Source organism: Oncorhynchus tshawytscha, linkage group LG06 (genome assembly GCF_018296145.1).
Source record: "Oncorhynchus tshawytscha isolate Ot180627B linkage group LG06, Otsh_v2.0, whole genome shotgun sequence".
Classification (NCBI taxonomy): domain Eukaryota; kingdom Metazoa; phylum Chordata; class Actinopteri; order Salmoniformes; family Salmonidae; genus Oncorhynchus; species Oncorhynchus tshawytscha.
Genome location: NC_056434.1, coordinates 39,099,712 through 39,121,878, shown reverse-complemented (window position 1 = coordinate 39,121,878; position 22,167 = coordinate 39,099,712). Strand labels below are relative to the sequence as shown.

At 39.3% G+C, this 22,167-nt stretch overlaps 2 protein-coding genes across 6 annotated transcripts; both read left to right on the top strand.

Moving 5' to 3' along the window:
- The first annotated feature begins 1,385 nt into the window (after positions 1–1,385).
- On the top strand, positions 1,386–5,553 carry LOC112252530 (ADP-ribosylation factor-like protein 1). The gene is made up of 6 exons (XM_024423833.2): positions 1,386–1,493; positions 2,957–3,094; positions 3,292–3,373; positions 3,526–3,637; positions 3,832–4,010; positions 4,229–5,553. The coding sequence occupies exons 1-6, from the start codon at positions 1,490–1,492 to the stop codon at positions 4,257–4,259; spliced, it is 546 nt and encodes a 181-aa protein (XP_024279601.1). The 5' UTR covers positions 1,386–1,489; the 3' UTR covers positions 4,260–5,553.
- A 173-nt stretch (positions 5,554–5,726) lies between these two features.
- Positions 5,727–17,610, top strand: si:ch211-59o9.10 (uncharacterized protein LOC561841 homolog). 5 transcript variants are annotated; one of them, XM_024423832.2, is made up of 11 exons: positions 5,727–5,887; positions 11,054–11,234; positions 11,390–11,444; positions 11,573–12,125; positions 12,372–12,496; positions 12,704–12,793; positions 12,916–13,009; positions 13,135–13,244; positions 13,453–13,574; positions 16,016–16,115; positions 16,337–17,610. In XM_024423832.2, the coding sequence occupies exons 2-11, from the start codon at positions 11,056–11,058 to the stop codon at positions 16,391–16,393; spliced, it is 1,485 nt and encodes a 494-aa protein (XP_024279600.1). In that variant the 5' UTR covers positions 5,727–5,887; positions 11,054–11,055; the 3' UTR covers positions 16,394–17,610. The 5 variants fall into 5 exon arrangements, with proteins under 5 accessions (XP_024279600.1, XP_024279597.1, XP_024279598.1 ...); XM_024423829.2 differs by having other exon boundaries at positions 11,005–11,234; XM_024423830.2 differs by having other exon boundaries at positions 5,727–5,892; positions 11,005–11,234.
- The last annotated feature ends 4,557 nt before the right edge of the window (positions 17,611–22,167 follow it).

Below are 22,167 nucleotides of genomic sequence, written 5' to 3'. Positions count from 1 at the left end.
ATCTTATTAGGGGCTTCAAAGGGGGTGAATACATATATATATGTGCACCACTTTTGCATTTTTAGTTTAATTTTAGTTTTTGAAACAAGTTATTCTTGTCATCTCACTTTGGACTATTTTGTGTATGTCTATGACATGAAATCCAAATATATATATTTTTAAATAACAGGTTGTAATGAAACAAAATAGGAAAAATGCCAAGGGGGTGAATACTTTTTCTTTTTTAAACTTTTTTTGTTGTTTTTTGTAGATAGTCCAGTGCAACTTCTAGCATGTGGTCAGTAGTGAAAAAAGTACCCAATTGTCATACTTGAGTAAAAGTAAAGAAACCTAAATAGAAAATGACTCAAGTAAAAGTGAAAGTCACCCAGTAAAATCCTACTTGAGTGAAAGTCTAAAAGTATTTGGTGTTAGATATACTTAGTATCAAAAGTAAATTAAAATGCTAAATATACTTAAGTATCAAAAGTAAAACTATAAATCATTTCACCTTATATTAAGCAAAACAGACAGCACCATTTTCTTTTTATTTATTTATGGATAGCCACTCCAACACAGACATAATTTACAAACAAAACATGTATTTAGTGAGTCCGCTAGATCAGAGGCAGTAGAGATGACCAGGGATGTTCTCTTGATAAGTGTAAATTAGACCATTTTACTGTCCTGCTAAGCATTCAAAATGTAACAAGTGTTTTTGGGTGTCAGGGAAAATGTATGGAGTTAAAAGTACATTATTTTCTTTAGGATTTTTGTAAAGTAAAAGTTGTCAAAAATATAAATAGTAAAGTAAAGTAAAGTACAGATACTTCAAACTACTTAAGTAGTTCTTAAGTATTTGTTCTTAAGGACTTTACTCCACTGACAGTTAGACACTGGAAATGAAAGCCAGAGATAGGTTTTTAAAGCTTTTGTTTGTATATTGTATGCTGTATTTATTCATTAACATGTTGCTTATTGGTATATTTGTTAGCCAATTTATCTGCTATTGTAGATTAACCTGTATATTTATCTGCTTTTTGAAGTGTGATTGTACTCAATATTCTATGTGACTATAAAACAATTTGCACTAAATAATAAAATGTCATGTTTTTTATTGAAACTATTATGAGTAGAAGTTATTTTTAATACAGACAGGAGTATTTCACGATGTGTCAATGCAGGCAGCCATATCAAAACTTTGATCCACTCTGCCGGTGTGGTCTTCGATTTCTGCAACAAGTTCTTTTCTCCGAACATTAATGTGTACTTTTTAATATTTTCAATGTTGGGACTGTACCGTATAATGTATGATTGTAATGTAAAAGAGTAGACCATCAAATCACCAGTACATCCCTGAAAATAGGTGGCGATAATGTCCTGATAACTGCGCTGTCAATGTAAACAAACCCAAAAGAAAGAAGAAGAGACGCCACTCAATGTACAATAAATATTTTCCTACAAAAAGCTTTGCATACTGATTGATAGCAGGGACTGTTATTAGTCAAAAATGGGTAAGATTCGTTGCTACTTTACAGTTTGCTTTTAGAGTTATCGACAAAATTTTACATAAAATCAATGTTTAGCCACTGATTAATGTCTGACCATCATCTGCCAACGTTTTATCTTAATATTTGGTTGTATGCCTTAGTGTTAGCATTAGCTAGCTAGGTAGACTGTTATAGTAAATGTACGATTTCCTATGAATAAATTATGATTATTTGGTTATTCTTTGAGGTATGCCAGACGAACGTTTGCTATCCAGTCAATGTCTTAAATACAGACGTCGATATGTTGCTCTACTAGCTGGGTCGTTCCACTAGTAGAGTACATTTTGGGTAGTGTCCAACAAAACTATTAATTTCACCTAACATTCTGTCATAAAGAGCACATTTTCAACTTCATAAAAAAACATTTTTTTTTTAAGATGGGAAAAATGTTTTCATGTTTTTCAGATTTATAGGGATATTTGAACCCACTTAACCCCAACCTTTCCTAACATTTTAACCATCATTGCAAAGCCCTAGTTATTTTGTTGCCATATTCTGTTGTTTTTTTGGGTGAAAAACTGAGCAGTCGAGCAACAGTTAACCCTCTTGCCCATAGATAGATTGAATAGAAATGTTTTAACAATTTTAATCTGCTGAAGCTTGCATTCAATTGCCCCTCCCTGTTGCACACAACACACGTATATTCCCCCTGTCAGGAGGGGATTTATGTGTGATTTAAGATGAAAACCTCAACCCTTTTACTTTAAAGGCACTTTATTGGCATTTGGTCTTTTTTATTTTACTTGCAATTAAAAAAAAAAAAAAAATCTAAAAGTGCCTTTGAAGTAACAGGGTTGACCACAACAGGGTTGAGGTTTTCATGTAAGCTTGTGTGCAACATGGAGGGGCAATTGAATGCAAGCTTCACACAAATTGAAACTGTTAAAACATTTTTTTGCCAATCTGTCTATGGACAACAGGGTTAACGTGATGCTCGACGGGCTCTGTTTTCCACCACGAAAGAAAATGGCAACAACATAACTAGGGCTTTGCAATGATGGTGAAAGGCTGGGGTTAAGTGATCTTCCTAGGAGTCTGAGAAACATGACGAGGGGCATGTTAAAAGGCAGATTCTTGATACTTTAGCAAGTCTCTATTCATATAAAAATCTGATTTAGAGAATTTTCCATGTGGTCTATATTAAATGGCACGCCAATAATGGTGTACAATTTCCACTTAAAATATCAAAGAGAAAAACCCTTACATATTCAAGAAAATAATAACTTTCTGACACGTGAATGTGAATGCGTACCAGACCGTGCTTTTATGTCTTTAGTAGAATTCCTTTCACGATGTGATGCATTTAGCAGACCTGACAGTTGACATTAGTGTTTGTCCTTTGAAGTTATCTGTATAGTTTGACAAATGTTATGAGTAACGTATTACCACTTTAATCTTCTTTATTTCTCCTGCCTTGTTAAATCTAGGTGGGTTCTTCTCCAGTCTTTTTTCTGGCCTGTTTGGCACCAGGGAAATGAGGATACTGATCCTGGGGTTGGATGGAGCTGGGAAAACCACAATCCTTTACAGACTTCAAGTTGGGGAGGTCGTCACCACTATTCCCAGTGAGTGAAAATAACTTCTTCTCAGTGCTGAGGAACACTCACACTGATGGCCTAACTCCTGCATGCCCATATGATGGTATGTCTTGCAACAGATAAATTGGTCACTGAAATGGCTCATGCAGAGAATGACATGCAAACAGTTACGATTAACCTACAATAGTAGAAATTAGTTGACTTACCATTCTCTTCTTTTTCAGCCATTGGTTTCAACGTGGAAACGGTGACATACAAGAATCTGAAGTTCCAGGTGTGGGATCTTGGAGGGCAGACCAGTATTAGGTATTGAGACATTCCTGACTTCAACTTATTTATTGTAGCATATGTCTCACACATATCTGAATATTGCAACCATCAGCAGTCAGTTTGTCAAGAGTCAACCAACAAATGTATTGGTTACCCAAATTTTCTTTTTGCATCTCTCTCTGTTTCAGGCCTTACTGGCGCTGCTACTACTCCAACACTGATGCTGTTATCTATGTAGTGGACAGCAGTGACAGGGACAGGATGGGAATCTCCAAGTCTGAACTGGTGGCTATGCTTGAGGTATGAGTAATGTGGCTTTAGTAGCTTGTATAAAAGCCTTCCATAGTTGAATATGTTTACTGGTCCCATGGCTCTCACTAGCTCTTTTTATCCATGTACTTGCTATATTTTGATGGAATTGTGAGCTAAACAGCATGTGCAGTCACAGACTAGGTTTCCAGATATAGAGGGCTCTGTCTGCATTCTCTCTGCAGGAGGAGGAGCTGAAGAAGGCTATACTGGTGGTGTTTGCCAACAAGCAAGACATGGAGCAGGCCATGACTCCCACTGAGGTCGCCAATTCCCTGGGCCTGCCAGCACTCAAAGACAGAAAGTGGCAGATCTTCAAGACCTCCGCCACCAAGGGAACAGGGTTGGATGAGGCCATGGAATGGTAATGGAATTGGAACCAAAATGTTAAGGATAAGGCAGTTTTTGTGTGTGTGTGTGTGTGTGTGTCTTTCAGCTGTTAAGATGATGACAGTTTTAAATTATCATTAAATTAATAACATGGTTTGCATTAGGAACAAAGAATATGAGTGGCAAGCTGAGGAGTCATTCAATATACAACAACAAAACTGAATAATTTTTCTGTTTCTGTTTACTCCTTAGGCTGGTGGAGTCTCTCAAGAGCGGACAGTAACCTCAGCCTAACACCATGCAAATAAATGTGACTTCCCGCCGCATATTTATGCTAAATTCATTGTTAGAATCTTCGTAGGAGCATTGTTAAATCTCGGAGCTGTTTCCCAAAACCATCGTTACTAAAGTTGCACTTGAACACGCTCATTATTTACCGACTGCCTCACCACTCGTAGAACAGTTAAGTGCATCGTTATGCATCGTTATGTTTTTGACCTTCTGTGTCACTTTATTTACAGAAGATCTCTGCTAAACATAGAATCAAGATGTTCATCTCTCTGATTATGACTGCCGATAACTTCAGTACAAAGTTGACTACAAATACAAAGTTGCTAAAGTCTTTGCAATTGTTACAAGCAAGTAAGTGAAGGATAAAAATATGCTTCAAATTAAAACCCGAGATAACTGCATTAAAAGATAAATAGGCTACATGGGTCTATATATTTCAACCTAATTGAAATCAATGTCATGTTCAATCAATTGAATTCTATTTTGCCAATTATTGTCTGTATCTGTAATTTTTGCCTCAATATATTTTGATGTGTAACAACATGTGCGCAATGATGTGCTCAATGTGATTTTGTGCATTATTGGTTAAGCATTATAAGTTGCCTCAATATTTGCAGCCAACCATAAGTGGTAATATCTTTCTAGGAGCTGATGCATCATCAGGATTTTGGAATATGATTTGAAAGGAGCGCTGCTTTTGTTTCGATCCTATCAGTGTCAACACATGGTCTAACAACGCTTTTAGTGAACGTTCATTCTGCATGTTGTTTTGAGAAACGGACGTTACATCTTTTGCCGTTGTAAGAATGTGGCATCATTAAAACACTCCTAAACCAAGTTCCATGGTTATCAGGAAACCGGGCCCTTAACTGAGTGGTTTGCCTTGTTGCAGGGGACATCCTAAAGATGGACTTAAAAAAAAAAAATTGTTGTCCCTGAGTCTGATGTTTTACATTAGCTTCCATTTAGTTCCTATCAATTCCCCTTTTCTATTCCTAGTATATCTAGCTAGGTGGACTCGTTTTTGAGTGTATAGTGTGTGTGTGTGTGTGTGTGTGTGTGTGTGTGTGTGTGTGTATATATTTTTTTTATATTTTTTTTAAAGTTATGGATATGTGGTTGTCTCTTTTTTTCTTGTGTGCTCATTATTCCAATACTCATTATTGGTCCTGATAAATTGGGTTAATTGATTTTTAATATTTATTTATGTACCTTGATAATGGCGTTAGTGATAATGTAAATACACAATTATTAATTAAATAAATGAACATCGTATTTGCAAGTGATGGCGGTTACTGGTATTTGAATTGACATATTAAGTACGGGAGAATTTAACCACAGTTTTCATATTACCACAGAGTTGTCATTATCTTTGATATTATGGTCTCTTCAAAACCACTTCTGATGGTTACTTTTTTATGAAGTGATGTCGGAAGTGAACACAGAACATTACACGTCACAAACGGAAATAAAACAGAATGTTGTGGTTTTGGCGCTGGAAGAGAAAGGAAATTAGCAGCTGGTTAGCTAGCTGGCTGGAATGTTTAGTCGTTGTATTTTGTGAGATGGATTAACAAGAGGGCTCTCGAGAACAAGGACCAATTGAATCGTAATCACGAAGTAAGGTGTGATCTATGTGAAGGTATTAGTTTTGTTGTATTTATATTAGATCAGTCAACAGTCGTTAGCTAGCATACCACCGGGTAGCCACAGGCACAGTTAGCTAGCATACCACCGGATAGCCACAGGCACAGTTAGCCAACGCATACCAACAGAGTGCAGTACATACTTTAGCTAATGTTTACAGGTTCACACCTCATAGGGAATATCTAGCTAGGTACACTCATTGATATGTTTATGTAACGTTAAGACGTTACGTTCCCACAATATTTCAATCATGAAGCGAATGAGTCATATCCTTATGCCGTCAAAATAGTAATTTCAGAGTCAAATAAATGGGGATCCTATAGAACTATTCTAATTCCTTGGTCAAATGCAGGTAGTTATCTAACCTAGTTATATTTAATCTAATATTTAATTATATTTAATCTAGCTGCCTAGCTAGTAATCTGATTTAATCAGGCTGTAATACACAATTCATTGGTATATACAGTACAGTGACTTTAAAGTATTCACACCCCTAGTTTCTCAAAATGTGTTACAAGGTAGGATTAAAATATATTTAAATGTCATGTTTTTGTCCAATGTTCTACACAAAGTACTCTGCAATATCAAAGTGGAAGAAAAATTCTAACATTTTGTATTAAAAATAAATACAAAAATAACACTAATATAGCTTAATTCGATAAGTATTCAACCCCCTTAGTCAATACATGTTAGAATCACCTTTGGCAGTGTTTACAGCTGTGAGTTTTTCTGGTTAAGTCTAAGAGCGTTGCACACCTTTTCTTAAGCAACTCCAGTGTATATTTGGCCTTGTGTTTTTTAGGTTATTGTCCTGCTGAAAGGTGGATTTGTCTCCCAGTGTCTGTTGGAATGCAGACTGAACCAGGTTTTCCTCTAGGATTTTGCCTGTGCTTAGTTCTATTCTGTTGATTTTTTTATCCTAAAAAAACTCCCTAGTCCTTGCCGATGACAAGCACACACATAACATGATGAAGCCACTACCATGCTGGAAAATATGAAGGGTGGTACTCAGTGATGTGTTGTATTTGCCCAAAACTTAACGCTTTGTATTCAGGACATAAAGTTAATTTCTTTGCCACATTTTTTCAGTTTTACTTTCGTGCCTTATTGCAAACAGGATACATGTTTTTCTGTACAGGCTTCCTTTTAACATTGTCATTTAGGTTAGTATTGTGGAATAACTACAATATTGATCTATAATTAACTTCCCATGCTCAAAGGGATATTCAACGTTTGCTTTTTTTTACCCATCTACCAATAGGTGCCCTTTAAGAGGCATTTCAAAACCATCCCTGGTCTTTGTGTTTGAAATTCACTGCTCGATTGAGGGATCTTACATGTGTGGGGTACAGAGATGAGGTAGTCATTAAATTAATATGATTTTTGAATGACTACCTCATCTCTGTACCCCACACATACAATGATCTGTGCACAGTGTGTCCATGCAACTTATGTCATTTGTTAAGCACATTTTTACTCATTAACTTATTTAGGCTTGCCCTAACAAAGGGGATACTTATTGACTGAAGACATTTCAGCTTTTCATTTTTTATTAATTGGTAAAAAATAGAGAGAAAATCATAATCCACTTTGACATTCTGGAGTAGGCCAGTGACAACAAAAAATCTTGATTTAATACTTTTTTAATTCCGGCTGTAACAACAAAATGTGGAAAAAGTCAAGGGGTGTGAATACTTTCTGAAGGAACTGTATATTTAACATTTTTATCTGAAAGCATATTTTCTCAAAGTTGGCATATTTCTTCAATTTTGGCCTTACCCAGGCCTTGTTTAATCTGTAGGTGCTACACAGCAAACATTGGTGTCATATGAAGCTTTACCGCTTGCTCTGTAATGCGTAGTATTTAGATTTCAGTAACTTTTTAAATGTAATTTATGAATATTGAAGAATATAAAACATAAATATGGAAAACACACAATTTGATTTGGCAAATGTTTCAATGTATTGTTGAACATAATATATTAAATGGACATATCAATGTTCCAGAGTTGGCTGTCTGCTACTTCTAGAGTTATGATCCAATTTGTCAGCATTACCAACAATGAATGTGGTAACCCATTTGCAGGATGTGCAGTGATACAAGTAAAAGGAAGGCTGTGATTGGTTACATTGCCTAGATTCCATTTTATCTCCACAAATTGGGCCATAACTTTAAATCTAGCATAGATCCACTCTAGGACTTGAATATGCTTGTAGAGTATATCATATTCAAAAATGTATAAAACAAAAATAGCCAAAACCAACATTTTTTTGGTTTACATTTTTCAATATTCATTTATTGAAATTTTTATTGAAATAAAAATACTACTCATATTACAGAGCAAGTGGTAAAGCATCTACAGATGAAACATTATGGAGTCTTAAAGGTGGCTGTGGGAAGGCCAAAATGTCATAAGTATGTCAACTTAGATTAATTATTTCTCAATTATGCTTTTGGATTCGAATGTCAACAATCCTTCCTCCAAAAATCATGGCATTTTTGTTGTTGTCTGGGTTTCATGAGGAATATGTGTGTATGTGTATACATACACACACACAGTTGAAATCGGAAATTTACATACACCTTAGCCAAATGCATATTAACTCAGTTTTTCACAATTCCTGATAGTTAATCCTAGTAAAAATTCCCTGTCTTAGGTCGTTCTGATCACCACTTTATTTTAAGGATGTGAAATGTCAGTATAATATTAGGGAGAGGGATTTATTTAAGCTTTTATTTCTTTCATTACATTCCCAGGTCAAAAGATTACATACACTCAGTTAGTATTTAGTAGCATTGTCTTTACATTTTTTAACTTTGGTCAAACGTTTCGGGTAGCCTTCCACAAGCTTCCCCCAATATGTAAACTTACGACTTCAAGTGTGTGTGTGTGTGTGTGTGTGTGTATAATATATATATATATATATCTTAAGGACCGGACCCTTTTTCAATTTTCGCCTAAAATGACATACCCAAAGCTAGCAAGGATATGCATATTCTTGATACCATTTGAAAGGAAACACTTTGAAGTGTTTGGAAATGTGAAATTAATGTAGGAGAATATAACACATTATATCTGGTAAAAGATATTACAAAGAAAAAACATGCGTTTTATTTTTTTCATCTTTCATCTGAAATGCAAGAGAAAGGCCATGATATGACTTAGGAATCTTGGCACAATTTAGATTTTGCCCACTAGATGGCAGCAGTGTAGATGCAACGTTTTTAGACTGCTCCAATGAACCGTTGCATTACTGTTCAAAATGTTGTATCAAGTCTGCCCAAATGTGCCTAATTGTTTTATAGATACATTTAAGGACATAACTGTGCGCTCTCCTCAAACAATAGCATGCTAATCTTTCACTGTAATAGCTACTCTAAATTGTACAGTGCAGTTAGATTAACAAGAATGTAAGCTTACTGCCCATATAAGACATGTCTATGTCCTGGGAAATGTTCTTGTCACTTAAGTCATGCTAATCACATTAGTGCACGTTAGCTCAACCGTCCCGCGGGGGAGGACACCAATCCTGTAGAGGTTTTTAACACTATCATTGCATCTTATTATGTGACTTGTTAAGCAAATGTTTACTCAAACTTATTTAGGCTTGCCATAACAAAGGTGTTGAGTACCTAGACTCAAGCCATTTCAGCTTTTCATTAAAAAAATTATAATTTTGGTACCGTTTCTAAAAACATAATTCCACTTTGACATTATGGGTTATTGTGTGTCTAGGCCAGTGACATAATCTCAATTTAATCTATTTAAAATTCAGCCTTTAAGTAATAATTCATGCCTTCTGGGAATGTAAAAAAAAAAAAAAAAGTACAATATACAATATAAGTATAATATAATTACAATATAAGTTTGTTTTAATGTGTCTGTTTGTATATTTTAAGGCATGACATGAGGTTGCAGTGAGTTACCCGACGGGTTGAACTATACTCTTCTCAATCAATTATAAAACTTAAAAAAAAAAAAAAAGTATTCTCAAACTGGAAATCAGCCAACCCTCCGTCGTTCACGCAATGGAAAGATCAAAAGCTTTATTATCTTGGCGATGGAGACAAACAACCGTGCGGTTTCAGGCCATGTGGTAGAAAGTGATATAGAGATGGGGGCTAGTGGGTCTGGGCAGGTGTGATGTTTTCTAGGATGTAGTCGTGTGTATGTTTTGTATTGTTTATAAAATCTCAAAAAATAAAATGTGGAAAAAGTAATGGGTGTAAATACTTTCTAAAGGAAATGTAGCTTGAAACTAATGCCTGCAAAATTGTGTAAATGTTCCTTACAAGCCAGAATGTTGACTCAAATTACATTTAAATGTACTATACCTGTTGTCTATGTGGTTTGTCCTTCAGCTGCTTAAAATTTGAGACAAGATATCCAAAGGAAAATATTGTTTACCCAACTTTTTAGAGAACCATTATTTTTTTCTCTCTTTGATAGCTATTGAACCAAGCATGCAATGGTCATGAAAATGGTATATTCTAAACCAGGGGGATGGAGAACAATCAACACCTTTTTGTGTGAATTTCATTTTAATTCAATTTTATTTAATTTTCTGTCTTCCCAAAACAATTCCAACAAAAAGGTGTGGATTGTTCTCCTCCCTCCCCTAATTCAGAATATTCAATTGTCATGGCATACTTGGTTCAATAGCGATTGACGATAGAACCAAATATCCAGTATATATTTTTTTTTACCTAGGTGCAGAACCAAACCATATACCTAACAATACTTTCCTGTGAATATTTTGTCTCAAATCTGAGCAGCTGAAGTACAAACTGCACAGACAATCGGTAGAGTAAGTTTAAATGTTTTTTTTTCTTCTTCAATATTCTGGCTTGTAAGGAACAATTACACAATTGTGCAGTCATTAGTTTCAGGCTGTATATACCAATTAAGTGATTAACTGGACTACTCAGCTAGTAACTTCTCCAGGGGCACCTTCTTATGTAATTTAGGATTAATAATATACAGTAGCAAACCTCATTAAGACTGCTTGATTATGAAAAAGTAGACTGCTCTAACTTTGTCATTTACCACATAAAATGGTGTGAATGTGTGTTGGTTTGCACATTGCAGCTTTGACAGTGTATGGACCATACACAAGCTAGTAGCTCCATCTTTGTAGACATGGACAGAACACTGGAGAACTTGGAGCCCAGCAGTCCACTTCAGGACTTGGAGGAACTAGACACCACGGGACCCCTGAATCGGGCATGCCTACTGGATGAGCAAGACCTGCTCTTTGGTGAACTCAGTGAATTTGGCACCCTCAACGAGCCCCCTGTCGTCATCCTTGAGACACCCAGGTACACTGCTGCTTTGCATATTATGGTCCTGTAATTACTAGGAACACTTACTACCATCGGTGCAATAAAGATCCTGTTTCTGTCAGTGTACCTTACGAAGCAAGACTAATGTGTAGAGCTATATTCCTCAAAATGTTCTCATTCTGCTTGTGCAGCCCTCAGTACCTCAGACGGAGGCGGCGGTACAATAGGTTTGAAAACTTTGGATCGGTAAGTTGAATACATTCTGAAGGCAACAATTTACTATAAAATCCAAGTGTGACATCAAGTCTTGCAACAGAAATGTAAAGTTGAGTCGCTGAATGTCGCCACAGCCTGACCTTGCCCTTTTTTTGCAGGTTTCTCTCAGCCCACCTCCCAGTCGAGAGGACAAATCGCTCATCATGACCCCCACCTCTCATCAGATGTCAAAACGCAAAAAGCTGTCCATGCCAGCCACCAGCATGAGAGGTGAAGCCAAACCGGGCACCTCGTGGGCAACCAGTGGTTTTGTTGCTGCTTCATCTCTCATGACAACAGACTCTTCTCTGGTGACCTGGCTGGAACCTCCTCTCCCTTCCTCTATGCCATGTTCTTATTCATCATCACCACCCTCATCCTCCCTTGGTGCGCCCCCTGCCTCGCAGGAAGTGACAGCCGGGGAAGGATTTTGCAGAAACGCATCGTCTCAGGCTCCTGTGGCAGAATCCACAGTGGAACCTGGGCTCCCTAGTTCCAACAGAGGCAGGAAGAGGACCTGTAAAAGAGCAGCCTCTACCAAGTCCACCTCTACCAAGTCCGCCTCCACATTTGCCCGAGCCCCAACAAACCTCACCACAGACTCCGTGTCATTCCTGCCAGGCACAGAGAAAGAGAGTCATGTTGCTGGCTGGGAGGTTCCTTTCTCTACGGGTAAGAAGATGACACATATACCAAGGCGAAAAGAAGTTTAGCTCTTTGACAGAACGCTACTTCGAAATGTTACGGGCCCGATATAGACTATCTAAACGTTAACTGCAGTGTAGATTCTAGGTCACTTTTAAGTGACTCACTACACATTGACCAACCTGACTCGGAACAGAATTCACAGACAACAGCAGAACCATAAGCTTATCCTTGGTGTGTCTCTGGACCCTCTGACTACTCTTATCTCAACAGCCGAAGCAATGTCGCCCAAATATGACGAGGTGGTCATCAGTGACAACGATGATGATGTCATTGTAGAGGCTGTGGTTCGCGCAGTGCAGTTGAAGGAAGATGAGGCATTTGCGCGCAGTCTTCAGGTAGGGATAACTCAAAGGGTACTACTTATCTTTTTAAAACAAGCTTGCTTTAAGTCAACACTGGTCGACAACACACTGTTGGGTTCTCTACTTCAGGCTAATTCAATCTTAATCAGTACATTCAGGATTGGAACTGAATTAATGACTTTCACGTAAAACCTTCAGTCTCCTGATTAACCTGTGTGATGGATTTTTTTCTCTCTGTAGGAACAGTTTGACCGAGAGGAGCAACTGCAGCAGGAACAAAGGAGACAGCAGGAAGCCATGGCGCCCAACAGACCCCACCACAACTACCCGGTGAGTATTATGTCCAAAAGCACGTACACACTCAATGTGACACTGAATGGGGATTCCACTGTTATTATTTTGAATTGCGCTTCTGTGTGAACTGGTCTGATTATTGTTCTGTCCCCCTCCAGTATGATCCTCATTTAGGGATGAACTGGATGTCGCCCTGGCCCTCAGCAGTGAACTACGCAGCGTTTTCGCCTCTCGTCGTGGGATTAGAGGAAGGTATGTTACTGAACAACAAACACAGTAGTGTGAAATTTACTGGTATGCTTGATGCACTACTTAGTTAGAAAATGGTTTTGTTGCTGTGGTGTGTATGCGTGTTAAGTGTGTGTTGAATCATTCAGAGTTGATGGGAAGGCGCAGAGGAAGAGGCCGATCTCGCACTCCTCGTCGCAGAAACCCACGTCATGTGGTCTCTTCCCTCTTTGATGACAGTCAGGGAGACAACTATGAGGTACAACTTGCCTGGGTCCATTTGTGAAACAAACTAAGCTTCTGTCATCTCCATGTAGGCATCACACCTTCTGTTTTGCAGTCAAACTCTTACATAGGTTTTCCAGCATTTTTCTTGCATTGATTTATGTCTTGCATCCCTAGTAACCCCATTGTCTTAATAATGTGGGTTTTGGTTCATGTGTGTATGCTCTGTTTTGATCTCTCAGGCTCTACTGGCCTTTGAGGAGGGCCAGGGTGCTGTTGTGGCCAAGAAAACCCTGAGTGAAAGAGAGATTGAGAGGCTGCCTACGAAAACCTACGACCCAGCACATAGTGCAGGAAAGACACAGTAAGTCACAAACGAGTACCTTTTCCATAATGTAAGATGGGGCTGTCTGAGCACAGGATATTGTTCCAGCCAAAGCAGTGACACATTGATTAAACTCATCATAGTTTCCAATAAAGATGACGCAGTGCAGTTCAACAGTTCTAATTAAAAATACATAAATTTACTTGCTCAGAATATCAGCACGCTTCAGATTAGTGTAGCACTATATACTTCGGTACTTTTTCATTACTACATAAACAACGAGTGCAAAGTTCATGCCTTTTGCCTGCTCCACTTTTTGCTAGAGCACTGGAAGTCTGGGCTGCAACATGTTAGCTCCCCACTCATGCTGCACAGAAATGAAAGATTCACCCATTTTGAATGTTATATTGCTTTTGTGCATCTGAGCTCTGCATCGATTCCCAGGGTAATTTCATGTTTATCTGAGTTATTGCCGTTCAAGCAGGCAGTAAGTTGGCCGGTATGACTTAGCATTGCGATAAAGCCGCTGGAAGTTAATAGGAATACAAATGACATTTTATTGGTCGCATGGCGCTAGAAACAAGCATTTCTCTGCCACTGCAATAACACATGCAAAATGTGTGTGTGTATACAGTGCATTTGGAAAGTATTCACACCCCTTTACTTTTTCCACATTGTTACTTTACAGCCTAAATGTATTAAAAATAAACATACCTTATTTACCTAAGTATTCAGACCCTTTGCCATGAGACTCGAAATTGAGCTCAGGTGCATCTTGTTTCCATTGATCATCCTTGATTTTTCTACAACTTGGAGTCCACCTGTGCGAAAAACAGTTGATTGGACATGATTTGGAAAGACGCACACCTGTCTATATAAGATCCCACAGTTGACAGGGCATGTCAGAGCAAAAACCAAGCCATGAGGTCGAAGGAATTATCCGTTGAGCTCCGAGACAGGATTGTGTCGAGGCACAGATCTGGGGAATGGTACCAAAACATTTTTTCAGCGTTGAAGGTCCAAGAACACAGTGGCCTCCATCATTCTTAAATGGAAGAAGTCTGGAACCATCAAGACTCTTCCAAGAGCTGGCCGTCTGGCCAATCAGGGGAGAAAGGCCTTGGTCAAGGAGGTGACCAAGAACCTGATGGTCACTCTGACAGAGCTCCAGAGTTCCTCTGTGGAGATGGGAGAACCTTTCAAAAGGAAAACCATCTCTGCAGCACTCCACCAATCAGGCCTTTTATGGTAGAGTTCCCAGAAGGAAGCCACTCCTCAGTAAAAGGTACATGACAGCCTGCTTGGAGCGTCATCCCGCTTGGAACGCCTGAATGCCAAGCATCAAATCTGGAGGAAACCTGGCATCATCACTACGGTGAAGCATGGTGGCAGCATCATGCTGTGGGGATATTTTTCAGTGGCAGGGACTAGGAGACTAGTCAGGATTGAGGGAAAGATGAACAGAGCAAAGTACAGAGATCCTTGATGAAAACCTGCTCAGGACCTCAGCCTGGGGTAAAATGGTTCACCTTCCAACAGGACAACGATCCCAAGCACACAGCCAAGACAACGCAGGAGTGGCTTCGGGACAAGTCTCTGAATGTCCTTGAGTGGCCTAGCCAGAGCTGGACTTGAACCTGTTTGAACATCTCTGTAGAGACCTGAAAATAGCTGTGCAGATATAATATTAGGACGATGTTGGCGTGGCATTGACTAAAATACAGTGGAATAAAATACAGTATACATATAAGATGAGTAAAGCAGTGTGTAAACATTTATTAAAGTGACTCGTGTTCCATTTTTAAAGTGGCCAGCGATTCAATGTTTTATATATGGTGTAGGATTGAGTAACCGGGTGGTAGCCGGCTAGTGATGTCCATTTAACAGTCTGATGGCCTTGAGATAGAAGCTGTTTCAGTCTCTCAGTCCCAGCTTTGATGCACTGACCTCACCTTTTGTATGATAGCGGGGTGAACAGGATGTGGCTCGGGTGGTTGATGTCCTTGATCTTTTTGTCCTTGTGTGTAGATTGATGAGGAAATAAAACAATTTAATATATTTTAGAATAAAGCTGTAACGTAACAAAAAGTGAAGGGGTCTGAATATTTTCTGAAGGCACTATATATTACATACTGTATATTTCACAGCAGTTTAGATGCTACACTGTCTACACTATGCTTGCTTTGTCATATAAACTGTAATTAGGTGAATGATTTGAATTTTAGCAACCAGGAAATGGCAGAACGATATCTGCATAGTGCACCTTTAATCGTCTCTCCGTCACGTCTATAGATACTGTCCCCCTTCGTCTGTCACCTCTTCCTCACCTAACTCAACTGACTGTGAGCTTGTGCTGTCATAAATGTCATTCATGGGTTTTATGAGATAGTATCGAAGTCAAAATTCTGGTTTAGTGACAACACTACTACTAGTGTATTCTCTTAGTGTTCTCCAGTGATAATGTTTTCCTCTGTGTACAGGTGTCAGATCTGTTTCTCGGACTATACAGAGGGGGAACTGCTGAGGATGCTCCCATGCCTCCATAACTACCATATGCAATGCATCGACCGCTGGTTAAAGGTACACACTTTTTCTGTGGTGCAATATAAGCAGGCCCCAACACAACCTATTTAGACAGCACTGTGTTACAATGCAGTTACTCAACAGTTGGTGTTCTCACCATTTAAAATGTCATTAAATTAACTATTGAACCTTGAGTTTGTACAAGGTAAATGGTAAACTATAAGATAACATGAAATCTATTAGAAAAAAAAATACACCTAGTTGTTTGCTGTTGGCAGGAAAACTCCACGTGCCCTATCTGCCGAATTGACATATCCGAGTGCAGTGGTGACTGAGCCCGAGTGACCACGGAACATGACCTGGACCTCACCGGACGTACAACACGACAACCTCTTATGTGTTAAGGTGTTTACAAGAATTTAAGACTTAAGTTTAATTTTATACTCTGAAGATCGACATTCTACAATAACGTTCAATCACCAGATAATGTTTATTTTTTATTAAAACCTCAATTTTCCACCAACATTAAGTTATTCTACTTGAATGAAGCAACTCAGGATCGCTGCTATGTTTTAGTATTCTCATTCCACATTGAATGTTTTTTTCAGATCCCCAAAATATTTTTCCAGCATAGTTTCAAATAAATATTTGTGGTTTTATAGTGGTTTTGGCAAAGTTGATCTGTGTAAAATATAGTATAAAGGTAAATACAAGACTACAAAAGCCAGTATAGTGTTTCAAGTATGCTTGGAACAAGGAAAGCATATTAAACCGCATATACTGTTGTACACTGAATGCACTGTCATGGCTTCTATTGAACTTTAATATGGCCTTCAATCGTTCTGGTGTTTGGACTCGTCAGGTGGCTTCTTAGACCCTTCTTAATAAAACATCTTCATAGAGGGCACCATAACTTTGTTATTGTCACATTTCAAGGCAGTGGTATCGCCAGTCATTCCTCAGGTTCATAGTACCGCTTTTTCATGGCTCTGTACTTCCTCAGGTAGTAAAGTGCTTCCAACTCCTTGATGACAAACTACCCTCGGGCTATCATTTGTTTGATCATCTCTGGGTCTTTCACATCTTTGTTATTCAAAAATGCAGACTTTAGTCTATCCCTAAAGTAGCCAGCACCTTTGGGATACTCCCATCCAAGGTATAGGAGCTGTTGGAGGAGTAGAACAGTGACAATTACCCATTGAAGGGGGTAGAAACGTATATTTAAAAACAAAAAAATGTGCGTTGGGGCAGGTAGCCTAAGCGGTGAGAGGTGAGCCAGCGACCGGAAGGTTGCCAGTTCAAATCCGAGGTCCGACTGAAGATCTGTCAGGAAGTGAGCTAGCAACCAAAAATGCCTGACAATGTACCCTTGAGCAAGGCACTTGCCCCCACCTCCCACAACACAGCTGGCGCCCAGTCTGTATGTGTGCTTGTCTTTCGGAGGGGTTCAGTTAAAAGGTGTTGTCTTTCGGAGGGGTTCAGTTAAAAGGTGATGTTAAATTATGATTGGACCTTGTGTGCAATTTACCAATAAAGTTATCTTAATCTTAAAGTAGTGGTCATTTGATTTCTGGATGTCCTGTTATACTTTAGACAAAAGGTCACGTGAAGAAATTGAAAGGGACAAAGTTATGCTTACATTTTTATACAGCCTGACCACTTCACTCCTTAATGGATAAGCCATGGTCCCAAAGGCTAGGGACAATTGGACACACACAGGTGACTTTCAGTGCTGAAACGCATAACTACGATAACATAGTTGCCTAGAAGGTGAACTCAAAACAAAGTGTAAACAGAAGGTGCTTTATCACTGCATTAATTAGCCTAGTCACACGGTTGCCATCCTATGCTGCGGTTGTCCTTACGTGCACATACTTATAAAACGCTAGCTAGTTGGCTAACTTAGCTTTTAGTTTACTTTTTGGCTAGACACAGCTGTTGGTGTTGTGGCTAACAGTTAGCCAATGCTTTTCTCTCTACTCTAATATATTATGTAGATCACAACAGACAGCTAAACAATAACCTACAATAAAGTTCAAACAAACTGCAATACATAAATGAGCTTTTAACATACATTAGCAGAGTATAGTTACTGTCTTGCACGCTTTGTACGACCGGATATTTCTAAACATAGCTCTTTATTAGCTAGCTATAACTGGCATGTCTCATACCATGATCAACCGAAGATGACCTCAACACCTGGGTGGTTTTACCCAATCATAGCGCAGTATGAAACGGCGGTAAAATGCATCCAATTACAATTCAGTATGTTTACACATGAATATTCGTTGCCTTATTAAGTCTTATTCATCGTTGCATCGCCTGACTGTTGTAAACGTACGCGCAATACAACGTTTACGCAGCCTTTACGTTAATTTGTACCCGGATCAGGGTTTCCGCTAGTTACCACAGCCTAAATGGGCTATATAGTAAAAATGAATGGAAACAAAAAATTGGTGTTCAGTCTTAATTTAAGTTTAGGCGTGTTGTTTACGTTAGCTTATTAAATATCAGTGATACTACCAAGAACAGTGTGCGGTTTCCTTTTTCCTTCATCTTGTTCAACTGTTGCCATGCACCTGCAAAGAGATTGCTCAGATGTGCGAGTGCCTTTTGAATTTTGGTTAATGATTAAAATAAGATTTTAAGAAGAGAAATTGTAGAAACAGGCAGGGTTTATGACTTTGTGGCTGTGATAACTAGTGAACTCGGACCAGTGGGTAGTTATCACCCCAAAGTCATAAACCCTGCCTATTTCTAAAATCTGATTTTTAAACCTAACCTCAACCACACTGCTAACCTTAAAGATGCACTATGGAGAAATCACTGACATTTCCTGGTTGCAAAAATTCTAATATTTTGCCTAATTTCAGTTTGTGATTAAACGAATAAGTATAGTGTAGAGAATTATTGTACCATCTCAACCGCTGTAAAATATCTTTCCATAACCCAAAATATTGTATTTTCAGTTGGTGTACATAACGAAAAGTAAAAGATAAACAAAACTTAACGGGAAGCAGAAATAATGCACATGGACAGTATGTAACTTTCTGGGCTACCTAACCAAATTCACATATAAATGTAAGTTGTTGCTTTCAATGAGAATGACAGATCAATAACTCACATTTCTATGTGAATTTGGTCAGGTAGCCCAAAAAGTTACATATTGCAGTTTTAAATTAACACCAAAAAGCACATTTTTGTTCCAATTAATTTTTACGATATAGCCCATTTTGACTTTGTGGCTGTGCTATCTAGTGGAAACCTGACCAGTGTCCTGTTGCTCCTCATCACTCAACGTCCGATTTTCTCAACCTTACCAATGAGCAGTAGAGAGATAGAGGACTCATCTTTATATCTGTGCCATTTTGTCTGCCACAGTGGATGCTTCCTAATACCCATAAAACCTAGCGGTCAAACACGGAAATGGTTCCATTCATCTTTCCACCATACATTTTTCACATACTTAATTTGAAGTGCTCGTAAAATTCACTGTGTACATTAGTAGGCTTATCTTGGTGTGAGGTTTTGATAACCGTGTAATTATCAATATAGTAGCCTCAATTTACAAAAATGAAATGCTAATTAGCAAGAGAAGACCTCAGCATGACTACAAATTCTTGCAGGAAGCTCCTGCATGTCATCTCTAGTGACACTTCGCTACCGTTCACCAGCGTGATCAGAGACCTTCTGTGCCCAATCCATGATGAACCCATGTGCTGTATTGAAATGACTTGAATGAAGTGTTGAACTTCTTCCTTCCCCTTTCTGTCTCAGCCACTGACTACACTTTAGCTAGCTGGTCAGCAGAGCAGTAGATCAATTTTTATTTTATTTTACTTAGACATACTGTACAGACAATTACCTGGGCTATTTCAGACCTTATGGCATTTTTCAAGGATGAGCATGTCATGATGGAGACATCTCCCCTTTTCTGATCAGACGTCCTGTCATGAGTTGTGCTTGCTCCTGCTCCTGTTGCGCGTGGCTCGGTAGCACATCAGTGCCATGTGTGGGTCTGGTTGTTTAAGAATTTGCTTAGCGGTCTGTGCAGCTCCCGCTGCCTGCAGGGGTAATGGGGACTAGAGGTGGTATGAGCGAAACCATACTTCCTTCTGAACTCGAACTCAGTGCAGACAAACTGAGGAGAGTTGTCGCAAACGATCTCGGTAGGTATCCAGCATCTTACAAAGGTACCTTTGAGGCGGGTGATGACCTGCTGGCTAGTTTTCACAATATATTCTACCTCTTGGTCATTCAAAAACACAATGTCAACTTTCACTGCTATGCGGACGACACAGCTGTACATTTCAATGAAACATGGTGAAGCCCTAAAATTGCCTACCCTGGAAGCCTGTTTCAGACAAAGTGGATGGCAGCAAATGTTTTACTTTTAAATTCGGACAAAACAGAGATGCTAGTTCTAGGTCCCAAGAAACAGAGATCTGCTGTTGGATCTGACAATCTTGATGGTTGTACAGTCATCTAAAAAAAAAAACTGAATGACCTCTGCGTTACTCTGGACCCTGATCTCTCGATGAACATATCAAGACGAACAAAAAAAATGGACAGCTTTTTTCCATCTAAGTAACATTTCAAAAATCAGAAACGTTCTGTTAAATGATGCAGAAAAGCTAATCCATGCTTTTGTCACTTCTAGATTAGCTGGAGACTAGTGCAATGCAGTAGTCTAAAGCACTAAATAAACTTCAGTTAATGCTAAACGCGGCTGTTAGAATCTTGACTAAAACCAAAAAGTGTGATAAGTGTCATATTACTCCTGTGCTAGCCTCTCTCCACTGGCATTCTGTTAAGTCTAGGGCTGATTTCAATGTTTTACTGCCAACCTACAAAGCATTACATGGGCTTGCTCCTACCTATCTCTCCAATTTGATCCTGCTGTACATACCTACACGTACGCTACGGTCACAAGACGCAGGCCTCCTTATTGTCCCTAGAATTTCTAAGCAAACAGCTGGATGCAGGGCTTTCTCCTATAGAGCTCCATTTTTATGGAATGGTTTGCCTATCCATGTGAGAGATGCAGACTCGGTCTCAACCTTTGTCTTTATTGAAGACTCATCTCTTCAGAAGGTCTTATGATTGAGTGTAGTCTGGCCCAGGGGTGCAAAGGTGAAATGCAAGGCACTGGAGTGACAAACCGCCCTTTCTCCCTCTGCCTGGCCAGCTCCCCTCTCTCCACTGGGATTCTCTGGCTCTGACCTTACTTGTGCTCTTCCATGCCATCCCTAGGAGGGGTATGTCACTTGAGTGGGTTGAGTCAGACGATCTTCCTGTCTGGTTTTGCGCCACCTCCGGCTCGTGCGGTGGAGATCTTCGTGGGCTATACTCAGCCTTGTCTCAGGGTAGTAAGTTGGTGGTCTGTGGATATCCCTCAGTGGTGTGGGGGCTGTGCTTTGGCAAAGTGGGTGGGGTTATATCCGGCCTGGTTGGCCCTGCCTGGGTGTATCGTCGGATGCCCCCCCCCACCCTATGCCGGGGGGGCTAGGGTCAGTCTGTTTATCTAGTGTAATTCTCATGTCCTATCTGTTGTCTTGTGTTACTTTAAGTATGCTCCCTTTAATTCTGTGGGTGCTGATGCCCGGCCACCACGGCTCTGCACTTTGTCAGCCCCATGTGACCTTTTGTGTGTATAGTAGAACGTCTTCTCTATGTGAAGCTAGAACGACAATCCTGTCTTGAAATAGCACAAGTCCGTCCAGCTCCGATAGATGTGCTCTCGCTGTGTGGTATCCCTGTAGTGAGTAGGGTAGCTGCGCCATTCTCTGAAACCAACCTTTTCGGATGTAGCCCATGACCATTTGGAGGTCTGCATCGTTGAGTGTCTCCTCTGTCATCCAGCCTGTGTGCAGACAATGGTCTGCTCTCCCCCACTACTGGCTGTAAGCGAACGAGTGATGCTCATTTGGAGCAATATTGGCTGTATCCAAGGCTCAGCCAATCATTCACATAACAGAATGCAGCACACAACTGGAGAAGAGACAACCAATTGGCTAGTTACAGCATCAGTGCGCACTCTGGAAAGACAGAGTGGAAAGGCAGTTTGCCAGTTACAGCAGCGCATTCCCTGAATGATAAGAGGTAGGTG

Excerpts from the sequence above, each read along its gene's own strand:
- LOC112252530 (XM_024423833.2), top strand. Across the intron at positions 3,374-3,525 it reads GGAGGGCAGACCAGTATTAG|GCCTTACTGGCGCTGCTACT; the intron begins GTATTGAGACAT and ends TCTCTGTTTCAG. Across the intron at positions 4,011-4,228 it reads TTGGATGAGGCCATGGAATG|GCTGGTGGAGTCTCTCAAGA; the intron begins GTAATGGAATTG and ends TTTACTCCTTAG.
- si:ch211-59o9.10 (XM_024423829.2), top strand. The coding sequence starts at position 11,017 with ATGGACCATACACAAGCTAGTAGCTCCATCTTTGTAGACATGGACAGA. Across the intron at positions 11,445-11,572 it reads GGTTTGAAAACTTTGGATCG|GTTTCTCTCAGCCCACCTCC; the intron begins GTAAGTTGAATA and ends CTTTTTTTGCAG. Across the intron at positions 12,497-12,703 it reads CATTTGCGCGCAGTCTTCAG|GAACAGTTTGACCGAGAGGA; the intron begins GTAGGGATAACT and ends TTCTCTCTGTAG.